The sequence below is a fragment of the Falco cherrug genome, chromosome 8 (assembly GCF_023634085.1).
Source record: "Falco cherrug isolate bFalChe1 chromosome 8, bFalChe1.pri, whole genome shotgun sequence".
NCBI lineage: Eukaryota > Metazoa > Chordata > Aves > Falconiformes > Falconidae > Falco > Falco cherrug.
Genome location: NC_073704.1, coordinates 63,038,803 through 63,053,759, shown reverse-complemented (window position 1 = coordinate 63,053,759; position 14,957 = coordinate 63,038,803). Strand labels below are relative to the sequence as shown.

Genomic DNA, 14,957 nt, shown 5'->3' with positions numbered 1-14,957 from the left:
TTGCACAGTCCTAGCCATAGATATTTGGAAGTAAAAATAGGGAATATATACTAACTTTTACTCCATGTAGTTAAGCAGATCAAGTCCTCTTAAACTTCAGAAAAGAAAAATGGAGGTTAAGTGGATATATACATAAATATATAGTAGAGTGGCATGTTATTAAAGTACCTATTTTGAAAAAACAGGGAAAAAAACACCAAAAAAACCCCAAAACCACAGGTAACTGGTCTGGTTGAGATTATACTCATAGTTTGCAGAGCTAGCAGAAAGGGTGGGGGAACGATGTGGAGCAGGAGGGAATTGCCAGCCCCCTCATGGTTTTTGCGCGGGTGGAGGGGGAGCACCGGACTGCTGCTGGAGGAGTTCTTCCACACGTTGAGTCTTTACCCACATTTAAAATTTGACCAAGTAGCTTTGAATGACAGAGCCTGGTACCTGTTTTTGCAGATCAGTTTTGTGCAGATTGGTGTGGCTTTTTTCACATAGCCAGAAGAGTAGGAGGTACAGCTCCCCAGTCTCTTACCTCAGTAGTAAAATTCTCCTGGCCTTGCTTGCAGGAGGAGTGAGCAGCAGTAGTGCTCTAACCCAGACTTTTCCAAGAGAATTTAAGGAGAAGTCAGATGGCCTTAACTTCAGACTTTATTAATTGCTGTGTGGTAAATGTAGAAACTGAATCGGTGCCCTGTGTTGTAAATCAATTCTGCCACCTAGTGAAAGGTTTCATGCCACTTGCAAAACGACCATTCCTGCTCCCTTTGGTGGCATTATGTCATTTTGAAGAAAATGCTGTTATGCTTTTGCACCTTACGTACAAACAGCTAAAATGCAGACTTCTGGTAGAAATAAATCACATTTTTTGTCTTTTTTTATAAAGTACCTCTATGGCACTTTAAAGGGTTTAGTTTTTTTTTTAATGCCATTTCATGCAACAGCCTCTTCAGTGTAATGGAAGGTGTGTGTTTTGGAATAGAAATGGTTTCAAGTAGGTTTCATCTCCTTCATACCATGGTGGTTTTGTCTGGATGGTTGTACTCAGAATGACTGTAATAATCCTGCAATTCAAAGTGCAAGTTAGTTATATGTAATTTTTCTGTAACAGTGACAAAGAATTTAAGTGAAAGAAGGGGAGCAAAATCCTCAGAAATGTCTCCAGTACCCATGAGATCAATTGGCCAAACCACTAAAGCCCATCAGCATCAACAAAACAGGATGAGTCAAGTTCTTCAGGTTCCAACTGTGAATTTATACCCCAGCAGGAAAAAGGGACTGACAAAGGATCATGTCACATTCAGTGAGTATCTTCACGTCACTTGCCTGGAGAGTTTTATAGATGAAGCAAGCAAAAGGGAGGAGCTGCTTGTAGTTGGGTGGATAATTTGAGATGCCACTGTGCTTCATTTACTTCATTCACTTGAAAACAGCTGAAGCATATTGCTGTGTTTTAAGAGAGTGTGCTGTTTTCTTAGCCATTCGCACAATTTTAAAATTTCTTAAAACCGCTAATGGTAAGGTGCTGTTTCCACATATGCTCTTGCTTTTTCACTTTTTTTTTTTCTCCTTGAACTGATGAACATGTTCTAACTAAAGTGATCTTGATCTCTCTCAAACTGTGTTAAGTCTTTTACTATGTATTTCTGCATTCTAGAGGGATCTTGCACAGAGAACAACATTGCTTGTTTCTTTTAATGACAAAATGAAGTATAGTAAATTTAGCTGAAATCACAAATCACAGACATCTAATAATTTAGCCTCTGGGAACACCATTATAACAACATTATTGTCAAATGGAGCAACATGGTTTTAATTGCTCCTAGTGACAATCAGTTTTTTCTGTCTCTAAAATTGCTAGTTGCAAAGCAGCATTATGTATTAAAATGCTTTTGACCTGTTTGAACAGCTGTTGTATCACTTGAAAGCTCCGATTGTGGGTTATTGAATAAAGTTAGTTGCAGTTAGTAAATGATACGAAATGATTCTATGATGCATCAAGCATCAATATCCTTTAAAGCAGCTTTAGCAAACAATATATTGCAGCATATAAATTAAAGTGTTCAGTTATTTCAAGTCTCCTCTTAAAAGCCTGTGCAACTTGATATGTTCCAGAAGCTTTGCTGAGAGGTGTTTCTTCGTTCCCGTGTGTTAAGTGTTCAGTGTTCGTCTAAAAAGCTATTGACAGCTTCACTCCTCAGCACTGTCCTTCTGCAAGGTGGTCTGGTAGTGCAGGAAATCCTGAAATACTGGTTGGCAAAGTAAAGTGGCTCACTGGTTTTGCTCAACTTGCCAAGCTGTGTATAGCACCCATGAGCGCTGATTTGAGAACTTGTGATTGTGAAGATCTTGACCTGACTTGTTGGCTATGATGCAAATTGCAAATTGTTTTTAACACTGTCCCAACAGTGTTATGGGCAAGGGTTTCCTCCAAGTTTTGTGTGTTACAATTTTTAGTCCTCTACCAAACCCACATTTAGTGTATCTGTTAAAATGGTTGTGGTTATGTCCGGGGCGTTGGAACACACTTCAGATGAGCAGCCAGCAGCAGCAGTAGCCACTGTTGATCTGATCTAAATTTGAAATGGAGACTGCCTCCACACGCAGGATTAATCCGAGTGCCTGCTCCTCTCTTTGCTGAATACTCCAGTGATTGGTGAACACTGTGCTTATTTGTAGTTCAAACAGATATCACTAACTTGAAAGAATAACAACATGCAGTAAATAATTCCATGGTTTTAATAGGTACAGGCTCTCCGCAGAAGTCCTTAAGCTTGTCTGAGGAAGTAAGTAGTAAGAAACAAACAGACGACACCATGTCCATGGCATCATCTTTGCACTCCAGCCCACCCGCTTCTCCTCAGGGCTCTCCACGCAAAGGTACGTGTGTGCGTGAGCATCGGCCTGGGCTGTACTAAAACCAGGGCAGGCAGTGGCAGGAATATTTGTTGGTAATGACATGTCAGAGAAATAGTAGTCTAGAATAGTCATGTCAAGAATAGAATCATGTCTGTCTATGAGTAGACATAGTTTTTCAGTGTATTTATATGTTTTGGCTTTGAGTCACCTACTATTAAAAAAGGGTAAGAGTTGTTTTCTTAAAAAATGAAGTGCTTCTGACAGAATTCCTGGTAGATCTTAAGAGTTGATGCCTGTTGGCATATTGGTTCCGATTTAGATGGCTACTTATACAAATGGGATTTGCAAACTTGAAGACAATAGTGTTGCATGGAAGCTGCAGCTTATGTTTTTGCCTAAGGTAGCTGGGATATCAGGTGATTAGATGGAGCTGGAGATAAAATGGTGTCATAGTTCTCCAGAACAGATGGTTTTGATAGCCGCAGAAGTAGCGCATCCATCTAAATCCTTGAGTTGCCATTCATATTTTTTGTTCTTGTGCACAGGGCTTTGTATACGTCCCTGTCTATCATGATGCTCTGAGAACCCCTTTATTTTTGATGTCTTCATCTTAAAAGACCCGCATCACTTCATCATTAGTCAACCAACCTTGGATGGGAATCCATTTGAAATCTCTTAACACCACTTTGTAGTCAGCCAGTGTGGTCAGTGTGGAATGGTGTAAGGCATTTCTCCCTCCCTTCTGTGCTGCTTCTGACTCACTGACAGCCCCAAGCCACTGGATTAGCATGGCATGGCATGGTGACTTACTGCATCTTCTCACCCTTCTCAGTGGGAGATCATGCTGGTCCGTCCACTTCTGCCTTCACAAGATACTGTTGCCTTTAGGAGAATGCCACTTATTTTACTTAAACACAGCATATGTATAAGAAGCTTAATTACTTGGGTTGCCAAACCTAGCTCCACTGAGATTTTTGAGCATCGCTTAAAAATGTTATTTTTGTTAACTTTCGTCTAGTTCTTTGAAAATAATATTTTGTTTATTTGGGATTATTTCATTAATTCAACTTGCTTTCAGCATATTTTTAGCACTGATCTAATTTGATTGAGGTGATCCGTACCCTGTTGTATGTGTAGTGCTAACAGCTCATTGAACTAAAATTAGGTGCTTCACAGACAGCTGAAAGATGTAATTTTAGGCACAAACACCTTCCACTTAATCTTAGATTTCATTTTCTTTTGAGCTGTACCCAAGTGATATGCAAATAAGATTGAAGAAAAAAGGCTTTAAAAGCACATTTATTTTTGCTGTTATTTATCACGTCACTTATCAAGATCTGCCTGTGTGTACTTTATCGTAGTTGGTAACATCCAGAGGTCAGATAACTGCAGTCAGATGAATCTCTCGGGCTCTTCCTCATCACTTGCCAGTGAAACCAGCAACAAGAACAGTGGACAACGCAGCTACGGAATAGGTGGGGCTTATTTACAAAAGAAAATTCGGATGATTGTCCAAGCAAGAGGCAGTTCTGACATAAGTGGAAAGGGAGAAAGAGAGGATGAGAGTGAAAAGGCAGAAGCTGAGCGTGAGCACAGGAAAATAAAGGGACCCCTGTTTAGAAGACTTAGGGAAAGAAGCTTCTCCAGGGAAAGAACAGCTTTTGCTGCCAAAAGGGAAGCAGAACATGCTGAAGTCTCAGAAGGGAGTGAAAACCAAACGGAGAAAGACAGCGATGCTCTGAGTACAGCAAGTATCTATAGCAACAGCAATGTGTGGACATCTTACTGCCTATGCATGAAGTCTAGAAAAAGAAGGAAGACTATATGATGTATTCTTAGGAGAAAGACAATGACGCCCACTTTGTGTCAGATACACAGATTTTATCTAAGTCATTTTAGCATTATTCATGTACATGTTTAAGCTGTTGAATGTGCTTCCCTTTCAGATATTTGTGTCAGTTATTTATAGCTAATCACCCTTACAGTGCAGTGAAGACAATAATGTGAATTTTAGAAAATCAAGGAGCAGGCACAGTGGCAGTTCTGTTATTTAGTGTTTCACAAATGCCAACGACACAGTAAGTTCTGCAACATTCTCTTAATTAGACTCTAGATAGTCCCTCATGATGTAAATCAAATGCTCACTTCCAGTGTTGGTGTGAACTTGCATTGGTCACGTCTTCGTCTGCTAACCTTTTCAGCCCAGCAAAGACTTGGTGTTCAGTCTGTTTATACACATATGCTGTTATTGAATGACTGAGCTCGCAGATAGTGTTAATCTCTTTAATGAGGAAGAGTTCTTTTGTTCTCCAGGTCTTTGAAGTTCTTGAAGAAAAGCGTCTTAAAATTAAGACGCACTTTGAGAACATTTCTTACTACACTACAGTTGTGTTAATTTTTAGAAGTCCATTAGACAAAGTGAAGAATGTGAGGTATTAATTATTGTCAAAGGAAAAGAAACTGAAATGGAATCTTACAAATACTGGTCTTAAATACATTTATTTTCATTCATAAGTTACAGTTCTTTTTATAGTTTGATAATACTGATGTTTAAGGCTCATATTTGCTCTTAAAATCTTACAGCAATAATCAAGCTTAAGCTGTGAAATTTCTCAAATTATGAGCTGTATGCTCAGTGACACATATACCAGTGGCTCCATAGTACCTCTGTATTTTGTATGGACTTACTAGCACCAGTTTTCTGTATGAAGTTGTGTGTATCACTGGTATGGCTTTTACACTGCCTGGTCATTTCGCATTTTCACCTAATTGATGTAAATATATGGCAGTCCAGCTCAAAGGCACATGTAGGTAGAAATGAAGTGAGAAATCAAGCGATTAGCAGGGATCTGGGGAAAAATGCTCGCCTAAGGACTGTCAACAGTGTGTTCTTGTGGTCTTCTGTAAAGAAAGACCATGTTCTAATTAATTTACAGATGTTTATTTACCTATACATGAAGCAGTTGATGATCCAGTATTTTCAAATAAATGTTCTAATTTTGTAACTTTATGCACATAATATAAGGCATGTTGTAGACTGTTTTCTCCTTGTGAAGGCAGGGATATGTTTCCTGACATGCAGTGGATTTGCTATAGAGATAACCACTGGGAACTTAAAGGAAAAAATATTAAGTTTAAAAAAAAAACCCGAAACACAACACAGTTGTTAATTCAAGATGTTTTACCCTCAATTAAAGGCAAACAAGGCACAGCTGTAGGCCAGAGAATTATTGAAGGCAAAGTGTTTTGGTTTGTGGGGGTTTTTTTTTTGTTTTGTTTTTTTTTTTTTTAATTTTAAAAAATCAACCAAACAGCAAACCAGTTTAAGACACCTCCTGATTTTGTTGCCTGACAGCACAAGAGCATGAACTCTGGTCTGCCCATAAGATGGTGCATGGACTTACCTAGAGAGATGAATACTCCAGAGAGCTTGAAATCTGAGCATTCTAAATTTGCTGCTGCAACTGAAGACACACAAGTTTATGGGACCTGATGGGATTCATCCCAGGGTACTGAAAGTGTCAGCTAATGTTATTGCTAGATAATCTGTCTGTTATTTATCAGTGATCTTGGGACTCTGGAGAAGTTCCAGTCAACTGGAAGCTAGCAAATGTTGTTCCAATTTTCAAGGAAGTCAAGGAGGAAGGCCCTGGTGATTATAAGCCTGTCAGGCTCACTTCAGTGCCAGGTAAAATGATGGAGAAGATTATTCTGGGAGTTACTAAAAAATGCTTGCGAGACAGTGTGGTCATGAGTCAAAGCCAACATGGATTGGTGAAGGGAAGGTCGCACCTTACTACCTTAATATCCTTTTAAGACAAGATTGCCTGCTGGGAAGGTGAAGGGACAGCAGCAGATATGGGTGTTGGGGATTTTAGCAAAGCTTTTGGTATTGTCTCTCATGGTATCCTTCTGGGCAAAGTGTCCAGCATGTACACGATACTGTGGGTAAACAGTTGGCCCAAAGGGTCCGTCCCAAGGAGCTGTAGTAAATGAGGTACCATCTAACTGGTGGCCACTCACTAGTGGGGCTATCCAGGACACAATTGCAGGGCCAGTCCTCTTCAGTGTTTTTATCAATGACCTGGAAGCAGGGAGTTGAGTGCACACAAGTTTGCTGACAGCTCTAAATCAGGAGTTGTTGATTCCTTCCAGACCAGAGAGGTCTTACAGCGATCTTGATGAGGGTGCTGAGCAGTCACCAGCTTTATGAAATAGAACAAGAACCAATAGCAGATTCTGCACCTGGGACAAAGTATTTCTGGATGTATGTATAGACCTGGGGGCAAAGGCTGGAGAGCAGCGCTGCAGAAGGGGATCTGCGGGTTGTAGTGGATGGGAAGCCCAAGATGGGTCAGCAGTGTGCCCTGACAGCCAAAAGGGCCACCCGTGGCCTGGGCTGCATTAGGCACAGAAAGAAGAGGTTGTCACGCAATATTCAGCACTGATATGGCCTCACCTTGAGTGTTGTGTGCAGTTTTGGCCTCCACAGTAGAAAAAGGATGTAAAAATACTGGAATGTGCCCAAAGGAGGGCAACAAAGGTGGTGAAAGGACTAGAGGGCATAACTTAAGAGGAGCAGCTGAGGTCACTTGGTCTGTTCAGCTTGGAGCAGAGGAGACTGAAGGATGCCTTCATTGATGTCTACAGTTCCTCACAAGGGATAGCAGAGTGGGAGGTGCTGATCTCTTCTCTCTGGTGTCCTGGGACTCCTGGGAATGGCTTGAAGCAGGAACTTCAGATTGGGTATTAGGGAAGAAGTTCCTCGCTGAGGTGCTAGTCCAGCACTGGAACAATCTCCCCAGGGAAGTGGTCATGGCCCCAAGTCTGTCAGTGTTACAGAAGTGTTCAGTGCTCTTAGATACATAGTTCGACTTTTAGGTTGCCCTGTGTGGGGTGAGACCAGTCACTAAATCTGAAGGACCTTGGAGTGTTCTTTCCCTCAGACCAGCCCAGATGCATTTTGCTGAGTTGTGTTCATTTCAGTTCTTTCCCTGATTCTGTAAGGTAATCAAAATAAATGATTTAGGTGACTTGTCCATACTACGGGATTTTTCTGATGCAGTCTGGGGCTGGGTGTCCCATCTGGAATCACTTTAGCTATACCAGCAGAAACATCTACAAGATCAGTGTAGCCAGAGCCCATGGAAGTCCCCAGTATAGTAGTCACTTTTATGTTTGCTCCAGGTACTAGGAAGTGGAGGTGTTGGATATATGGGCCTATATACATTATTTGTGTTTGAAAGAAGTTATTTGAAGGTAAGGGTAAGCCAAGCAGAAAAAATACATTATGAAATACATTATACATTTTGCTCTGAACCTGGTAAGGTCTTTAGCTGTTTCCCTTTGGTGGAGCAATGCCGGCATCTGGTCCAGCTCCTGCCAAAGTGGGGTTTCCCACTTTTACTTCCTTCTCTGTTAATTTTGGAACAGATAATAAAACTGAAATAGACCATATGGCTAATCCCTGAGTGCTAATAGCTGGCTTTTACCTTAGTCAGCATCTCTTCATCCACTGCCAAATTCTTTTTTGAGTCTCACATGACGGTAGGCAGAGGGATAGTTGAAAGTCTGAGAGAGCTGGGCTGGTTTAACTGGGAAAAGAGAAGCTGGGAGGGGAACTTATCAGTGTCTACAAATATCTTCAGGGCGAGTGCCAGCAGGACGGGGCCAGGCCCCTTCCAGTGGTGCCCAGCGACAGGACAAGGGGCAACGGGCACAAACCGCACCACGAGAAGTTCCAGCTCCACGTGAGGAAGAACTTCCCTGCCCTGCGGGTGACGGAGCCCTGGCACAGGCTGCCCAGCGAGGCGGGGGGGTCTCCTTCCCTGGAGACATTCAAACCCGCCTGGACGTGGTGGGTCCTGCTCTAGGAGAGCTGCTGCAGCGGGGGGGACGGGGTGAGCTCCAGCGGCCCCTTGCCGCCCTGGCCCCGCAGTGTGGTTCTGTGACATGCACTGCAGTTATACTGGAGGACTCGGCTCTTGCAGAGTCAGACCTGATCTATCCACCCATTCATGCTGCAGCTGTTGATCCTGGTCACGTAGGTTTAACCTTCTGGTCTGGAGAGTAGTGGAGCTGCAGGTAGGTTATTTGTGTGACCGGACTCGCATTAATAAATCGGTGCTAGATGCTGATAGGTGCTAGAAGCTTTAGTACCCTAAAAACTTCGAGTTTTATGCAGACAGGGTTTGAAAGTTGTTTCTTCTAAATATCCTTGCTGAAATGTGTGTGTCAATACTTTGTTGTTGTGCATAGTAAATTCAAATTGCTTTTTGACTAAGGCATTCTTTTGTCCTCTCCTTTAGGCTACGCCCTTATACCTTCCACTAAATCTGATAACTTCTCAGACTCCAGTCACAGTGAGATTTCATCCCGGTCCAGCATTGTGAGCAACTGCTCAGTGGACTCCATGTCAGCAGCGCTGCAAGACGAGAGGAGTTTGTCCCAGTCTCTCATCGTGGTGGATTCGGTGGGAGCAGAGAGGAAAGAGCATCCTCAGCCGCTGGCTGATTATGGCCAGCCGTGCCCAGGGTAAGGTGCAACCGGTTTGGTTCGTAACTGGTATCAGAAGGGGTAACAAAGGTTTGGTCGGGACACAGTTGTGCACTCTGCTGTGGTTATTAAGCTCTTGCTAGAAGCTGGAGCACAGTCTGCTCTGTACAGAAAAGAGCCTGTTTTCCCAAGAAACTTACACTACTACTTGGGTAGACAGCAGCTTGTTCCATCGGTGGGGGTTCAGATGGACCCCTCTTGCAGGAGACTGCAGATGTGTTGAAAGCTAGGCCGATACTTAACAGATCAGTGCAGTAGTGAGAGACAGCAGAAGAGCAGGGTGTTAATCAATTCTCTCTTGAGTCAGCAGTGCCAGTCACTTAGCATACTCTAATGTGATTTTTAAGGATTTTTCTTACTACCGTTTGTTGCTTAGGCAGACTGGGGGCTTTCTGCCCACGTCTTCCTGAGAGTTTCTACACAAGAGGTCTTGTTACTTCAGTACAATGAGGACTTGTCCCGAGATGACACTTTGAACTGGAAGTTTTTAGTTTTGTCTTACTAGATTTTAAGCCTTGATCTGTGGGATTTAATACATGGGAATGTTCTACCCTCAGATGATGTGGTTTTAAGTAAATGAGCGATGCCCCTTATGTTTCTAATTTTTACAGCTCATCTCAAAAGCTATATAATGTTTTTATGATTGAAATCTATAAAGAGCTCTGTGTTGTTTCTGTATCGTTTATTGTAATAGACCACTATTCTGTGTTCTCTCCCCTGTAAAAAAAACAACTTAGTGTATGCTTTGCTAAAGTAATGCAGCTCTTAAGAAATTAGTGATTCAGTGTGTTTCATTGGGCTAAAATGGGAATTTAAAGATGTGCTTCATAAAAGAAAATAATTCCCTTTTCTAAAAGGCACAATGCATGCTGAGAATCTAGTCAGAGCAGTAATGGTGTATCGAGTGAAATGCCCCTTCATACTGGCCATGAAAAGCCACCCTCCATGGTGGCTGAAGGAGAGTGAATTGCACCAGGGACACTGCTGCTCTCTGAGCTCGCTCCTTCCCTTGCACATAAAAAGCACATTGTTCATGTTTTGTGGTTGTTCCTTTATGCCTTAGTTCCGATTGGTTCTGGAGGGAAGAAAGTGGGGTTTATGCTAGAGTTTATAGAATAGGAAAGCACGGGGGAAAAAAGTTGTCTGCACATGTCTAAGAAATGTTCCTCGATTTCACGTGTTGGTAAGCTGCTGAGGCAGTGTTGGATTTTAATGTGCTGCCCATGCATTCGTTAACATAACCAGAAATAGTTAAGAGACTTGAATAACGTCTTGCAATCATAACTTCATGTATTTTAAATTCATGCAAACCTGGCCTTATTTTTTTCACCTTAATTATGCGTTGACAGCGATTAGAGCTTTTAGCAGCCATTTCATTAAACAAGAAATGTTGTCCTTTGGTTTTCAGAATCTGTCACTCCAGATCGTTTCCACAAATGTTATTTATGCCAATATTTCCAAACGACCGTGAAATACAACTACCTGCACTCTGTCTGAACAGCTTTATGTTGCTGCCAGTGAAGGGGTGGTTTTTTTACTCTAAATACTTGTTTCAGTTTTGGTTTCTGAATGCAAAGAAAAAGGTGGTAGTAGCCTGAAACTGAGAGGTAATTGCTCCTCTGCTTTCTGCCAGGCACTGTCTTGCTGTAGTTGGTAGACGAAGGCTGCTGTGGGCCAGGTTTTTATGGATTTGGGATCAAGCCTGTAAATGCCTGTTGCAGAGTTGTTACTCCCCCGGGAACAGCTTCCCTGCTGCGTGTGCAGTAAGGGGTCGGGAAGAACGGTGTTTCTTGTCAGTGCTCCCCTGTGCCCTGACCTTGCTGCCTACCTGCTTTAAAACCAGAGTTTATTTGTCTTTAAAACCAGGTAATTGTCTCAGAGTATGTCACTATTTTAAAAGCTTATGAGATGTTTTTTTCCCCCCCAATTTCTGTCGTTTTCAAATGTAGCTGGTCAATCACTAGGCCTGCTCTCATCAGAGGGATGGCTTTCACATCCTCCATGAGCAGTGAGGAGATCTCCCATGAACATATCACGGTAGAGGCAGCAGATAGCGGCCGGGGAAGCTGGACTTCATGCTCAAGTAGTTCTCACGACAACTTCCAGAATATCCCAAACCAGAAGAGCTGGGATCTCCTCAATTCTTACCGTCACACCCAGCTGGACGGACCTATAGCTGAAGTTGATCCCACAAACTGTTACTCTGAGGAGGGTTATTTGTATTCTGAAGGCTTTTCCAAAACCAACAGGCAGTCGAAAGCCAGCGTGGAGCTCGATCAGTCTCGGCAGAGCTGGGCCTCCTCCAGCTCACTGTCAGACACCTACGAAACAAACTATGGGACGATTAAGCGGAGGGGGTTGGAGAACTCCACAGCAGAGCAGACGGAGGTTTTGGACTCTAAACCAGGCGCTGATACAACTTACAAAACTGTTACTTCGAGTACAGAAAAAGGCCTGATAGGTAAGCCAAGCCAACAGCTTATGGAAGCTTCTACATCTGTTTTTCGTTTTGATACTAAGCTGTTAAATGACATCAGCAGGTCTGGGAGCTGGATGGCATGTTAAATTCGGCTTTACATGTGGTTTTAATCAGAACACTACGCAGACAGTGTGTTTTCAAGCCGCCGCCTTTTGCATTAGGAAAATTGAAATAATAAACCAGCCCACTTCCCAGTCGCTTTATGGGTCTGCCGGAGAACTGTCTCCATGAAAATGTCAAGCAGTCCTCTCTGTAGTATGGCCTTCTATTTTTTTTTTTTTTTTTTTGCATGGTTTTGGAAACACTCATCACTGTAGACATTTCTCTCTGACAAGGAGCAATGAGCACAGCTTCTTGAAGTCCATGTAGTACAGACTTTCCATGGACCTGAGAGGGAAGAGCATGACTGCTGAGTGGAGCAGAGCTGTCCCACCTCTGGGGCTGGGGCAGCTTTCATCCACAGGGCTTTGGTCTGTGGAAGCTCGAGGGCAAAGCAGATTCCCTTGCTATCTTTGTTATGTTAAACTGCCGTTTATTTGATTATGCAGTTTGGCTACATATGAAAGGAGAGAAACTTTCAAAATGTCTTCTCAAAGGTGCATAGTTCTACTGAGCAAGATGTTCTTTCCCTGGCCTGCTGAGTTTAGCAGCCAAAACTAAAGGAACTGTCGGGAACAAGCTAAAACACGGAGCGCAAAGCTTTCTAGACTGTATGTCAAGGGTGCAGCTGAAATGCAATTTAATTACTGACTAGATTGCTAGAGGGGTTTATGTTATCAAGGTAATTGCCTGAATAAATATCACATGTATGGTGGAGGTCTTGGATTGTGTTCCTGCTTTTTGGCTTTGTAGAAGAAAGGCAGCATGGTGAAGCCTTGCAGAAAACTTGCTCGTAGCTCACTGCTGTGCATGCACTCTGCCCTTGTAGTGTTTCAAAGCTGCTCATGAGTCTCTGAGCTGTTTTAGGAGATGGCATGTTAGCTATTCAGTACATGCTCTCTTTGCTCATGGCTCTTTCCCTTCTTTTTAATTCTGTTTACATACTGCACCATATAGTTTTCCTCCTTTGTGCAGTCATAGCACACTGGTGAGAAACACTCAGCAGCGTGCTTTGGTAGAGCGTGCATATGTCGGCTTAGGCAGAGATCTGGTATAGGTGGATATAATTTCTGGTTTGCAAATGCAAATCTGTTATGTTATTCACCATCATAAAATATGCCAAAGATTTTAACTTTATTTCACCATTTGCTTATTCTCTACAAACAACTTGTTGCCAGAGTCTATGACTGCATGAATTCAGAGTATGGTGTACAAAACAAGAATCTTTAGCTCATTTTCTCAGTGAGTGCTGGTCTTGAAAAGTACCCTGAAAGAATTGGCACAAGCTCTGTCGCCTAAAAGCTTTGAAAAGGAGCTGAAAAGACACTGCTCGCGTACTAACAGCGGAATGAGTAAATGCAATGGCTTCGTACTTTACATACATCTCTGCCCTCCGCAGCATTGAATGTTTCTTGATACGGCCTTTGCTTTACCAGCAGAGGAGGTGTGGAATGGTGATGTGCCATTGCTGTACATACAAAGGGAAAAGCATTTCCATTACTTTTACCTGTAGTAGACAGCAAAACTTATATTGCTGCCTTTCAGTTACAATTCCCTTAAGCACTGTGTGGAATTTTACCCTACTTTTTTACAAAGTGAATATTTGAGTATTCAGCTGCTTGGGAAGGGGAATTCCTTGTAAAGGGGTTTTGTAACCTTACCTGAGACTGTGGGTGGGTGATAGAAATTATGGACACTTAATACTGTGGGCATTAAATGCTCTTAGAATGTTTTGTTTTGATAGAATTTGTAAAATGTTATGAATTGGAACTTTACAAAAGAGCACATTATTCCTACTTTGATTGTTACAGTAGGGTAGATGCTAGCTCTAGGAAGCCTGAGGGTTTCTCCATTAAAGGAGAACATACCCGCCCTCGTTAGTCCTCCTGCAAAAGCAACAAAGACCAAAGGTACAGGGGTTGCTCAGAGGACCCAGCCCTTTCCCAGCCGTTCAGGGAGACGCAAGCCTCCTTCACTTCCCTGCTTTCTCATAGGGGCCCAGTTAAATGCTAGTTAAATGAGAATTAGTCCTTAAAATCAGCAGTATAAATCTCTGCCTGTACTCCCATGTATCTGCTAAAACCCAGACTCTGTGGATTTGTTTTGGTTTATTTTACTGTAAGCCCAAGTGTTAACTGAGGCCATCAGGTATAAACCATCTCTTGTTCCTGATACCAACACCTGGAGCCCCAGAAGGCCACAAGGCAATATGAAGTGCTGCTTTATTTTCATCCTTTCACATTCTTCTAAGATAAGAAAATATTACAGTTGCTGAAATAAATGAAACTGTAATGAACGTGCACTGTTTAAAATGTATCCCCAAGAAGAATGTAAATTCACTCAACCAATAGATTTAAAAATTTACCCTAGCTTTGAAACTCTCCTGTTGCAACATGTACATGGAAAAAGCCCAATTTAACATGCACATGAGCCCCAGACTGGGGGTGGGTGGGAGGGAAGGGAACTTTTAAAAAAGAAAGTTTTGGGTTGAGTGCCTTTGTGTCCTGAACAGGCACACATTCCTGCCAACGAACAGGGCAGGAAGGCAGAAGAGGAATTATGTGGCGTGGACGTTGGAAATAAATATTGTTGATTGTAGGCTTTTCATGGCTGCAAAAGGTGTAGTGCAGACTTTCCAAAGGCATTTCTTTCCGTGAATGTTCCTGTTTATTTCTCAGAGAAATAAACAGAGAAAATAGAAGATAGAGATTTAAAAGAAAACAAAAAAAAAAAGAACAACAAAGGAAAAAGAAAAAATTAGAAGTATGGACATAAGCTATTATTTACTGTTAGAAAATGTAAAATAATGAATGCAGGCTCAATATACATTTTGCCTCATAGGAGCGGTTTTACGTGATAGTATTTTATTTTTTTAGTTTGGGTGATTGGGTGGTTTAATGTCTTACTACATATCAGTTGATACGGTGATATTTTCTTATAATGATTTTCTTTCAAGCCACTGGCCTCTCTTGGGTGA

At 42.1% G+C, this 14,957-nt stretch overlaps 1 protein-coding gene across 6 annotated transcripts in view; it reads left to right on the top strand.

The window, feature by feature from the left end:
- RAPGEF6 (Rap guanine nucleotide exchange factor 6) overlaps window positions 1-14,957 on the top strand; it is a 132,897-nt gene that overhangs the window by 111,314 nt on the left and 6,626 nt on the right. For all 6 annotated transcript variants that reach the window (XM_014281081.3, XM_027807396.2, XM_027807397.2 and 3 more), the window contains 5 exons: window positions 1,100-1,291; window positions 2,734-2,868; window positions 4,209-4,322; window positions 9,156-9,381; window positions 11,352-11,863. In XM_014281081.3, coding sequence (XP_014136556.2) covers window positions 1,100-1,291; window positions 2,734-2,868; window positions 4,209-4,322; window positions 9,156-9,381; window positions 11,352-11,863 — 1,179 coding nt within the window. The remainder of the gene's footprint in view (window positions 1-1,099; window positions 1,292-2,733; window positions 2,869-4,208; window positions 4,323-9,155; window positions 9,382-11,351; window positions 11,864-14,957) is intronic.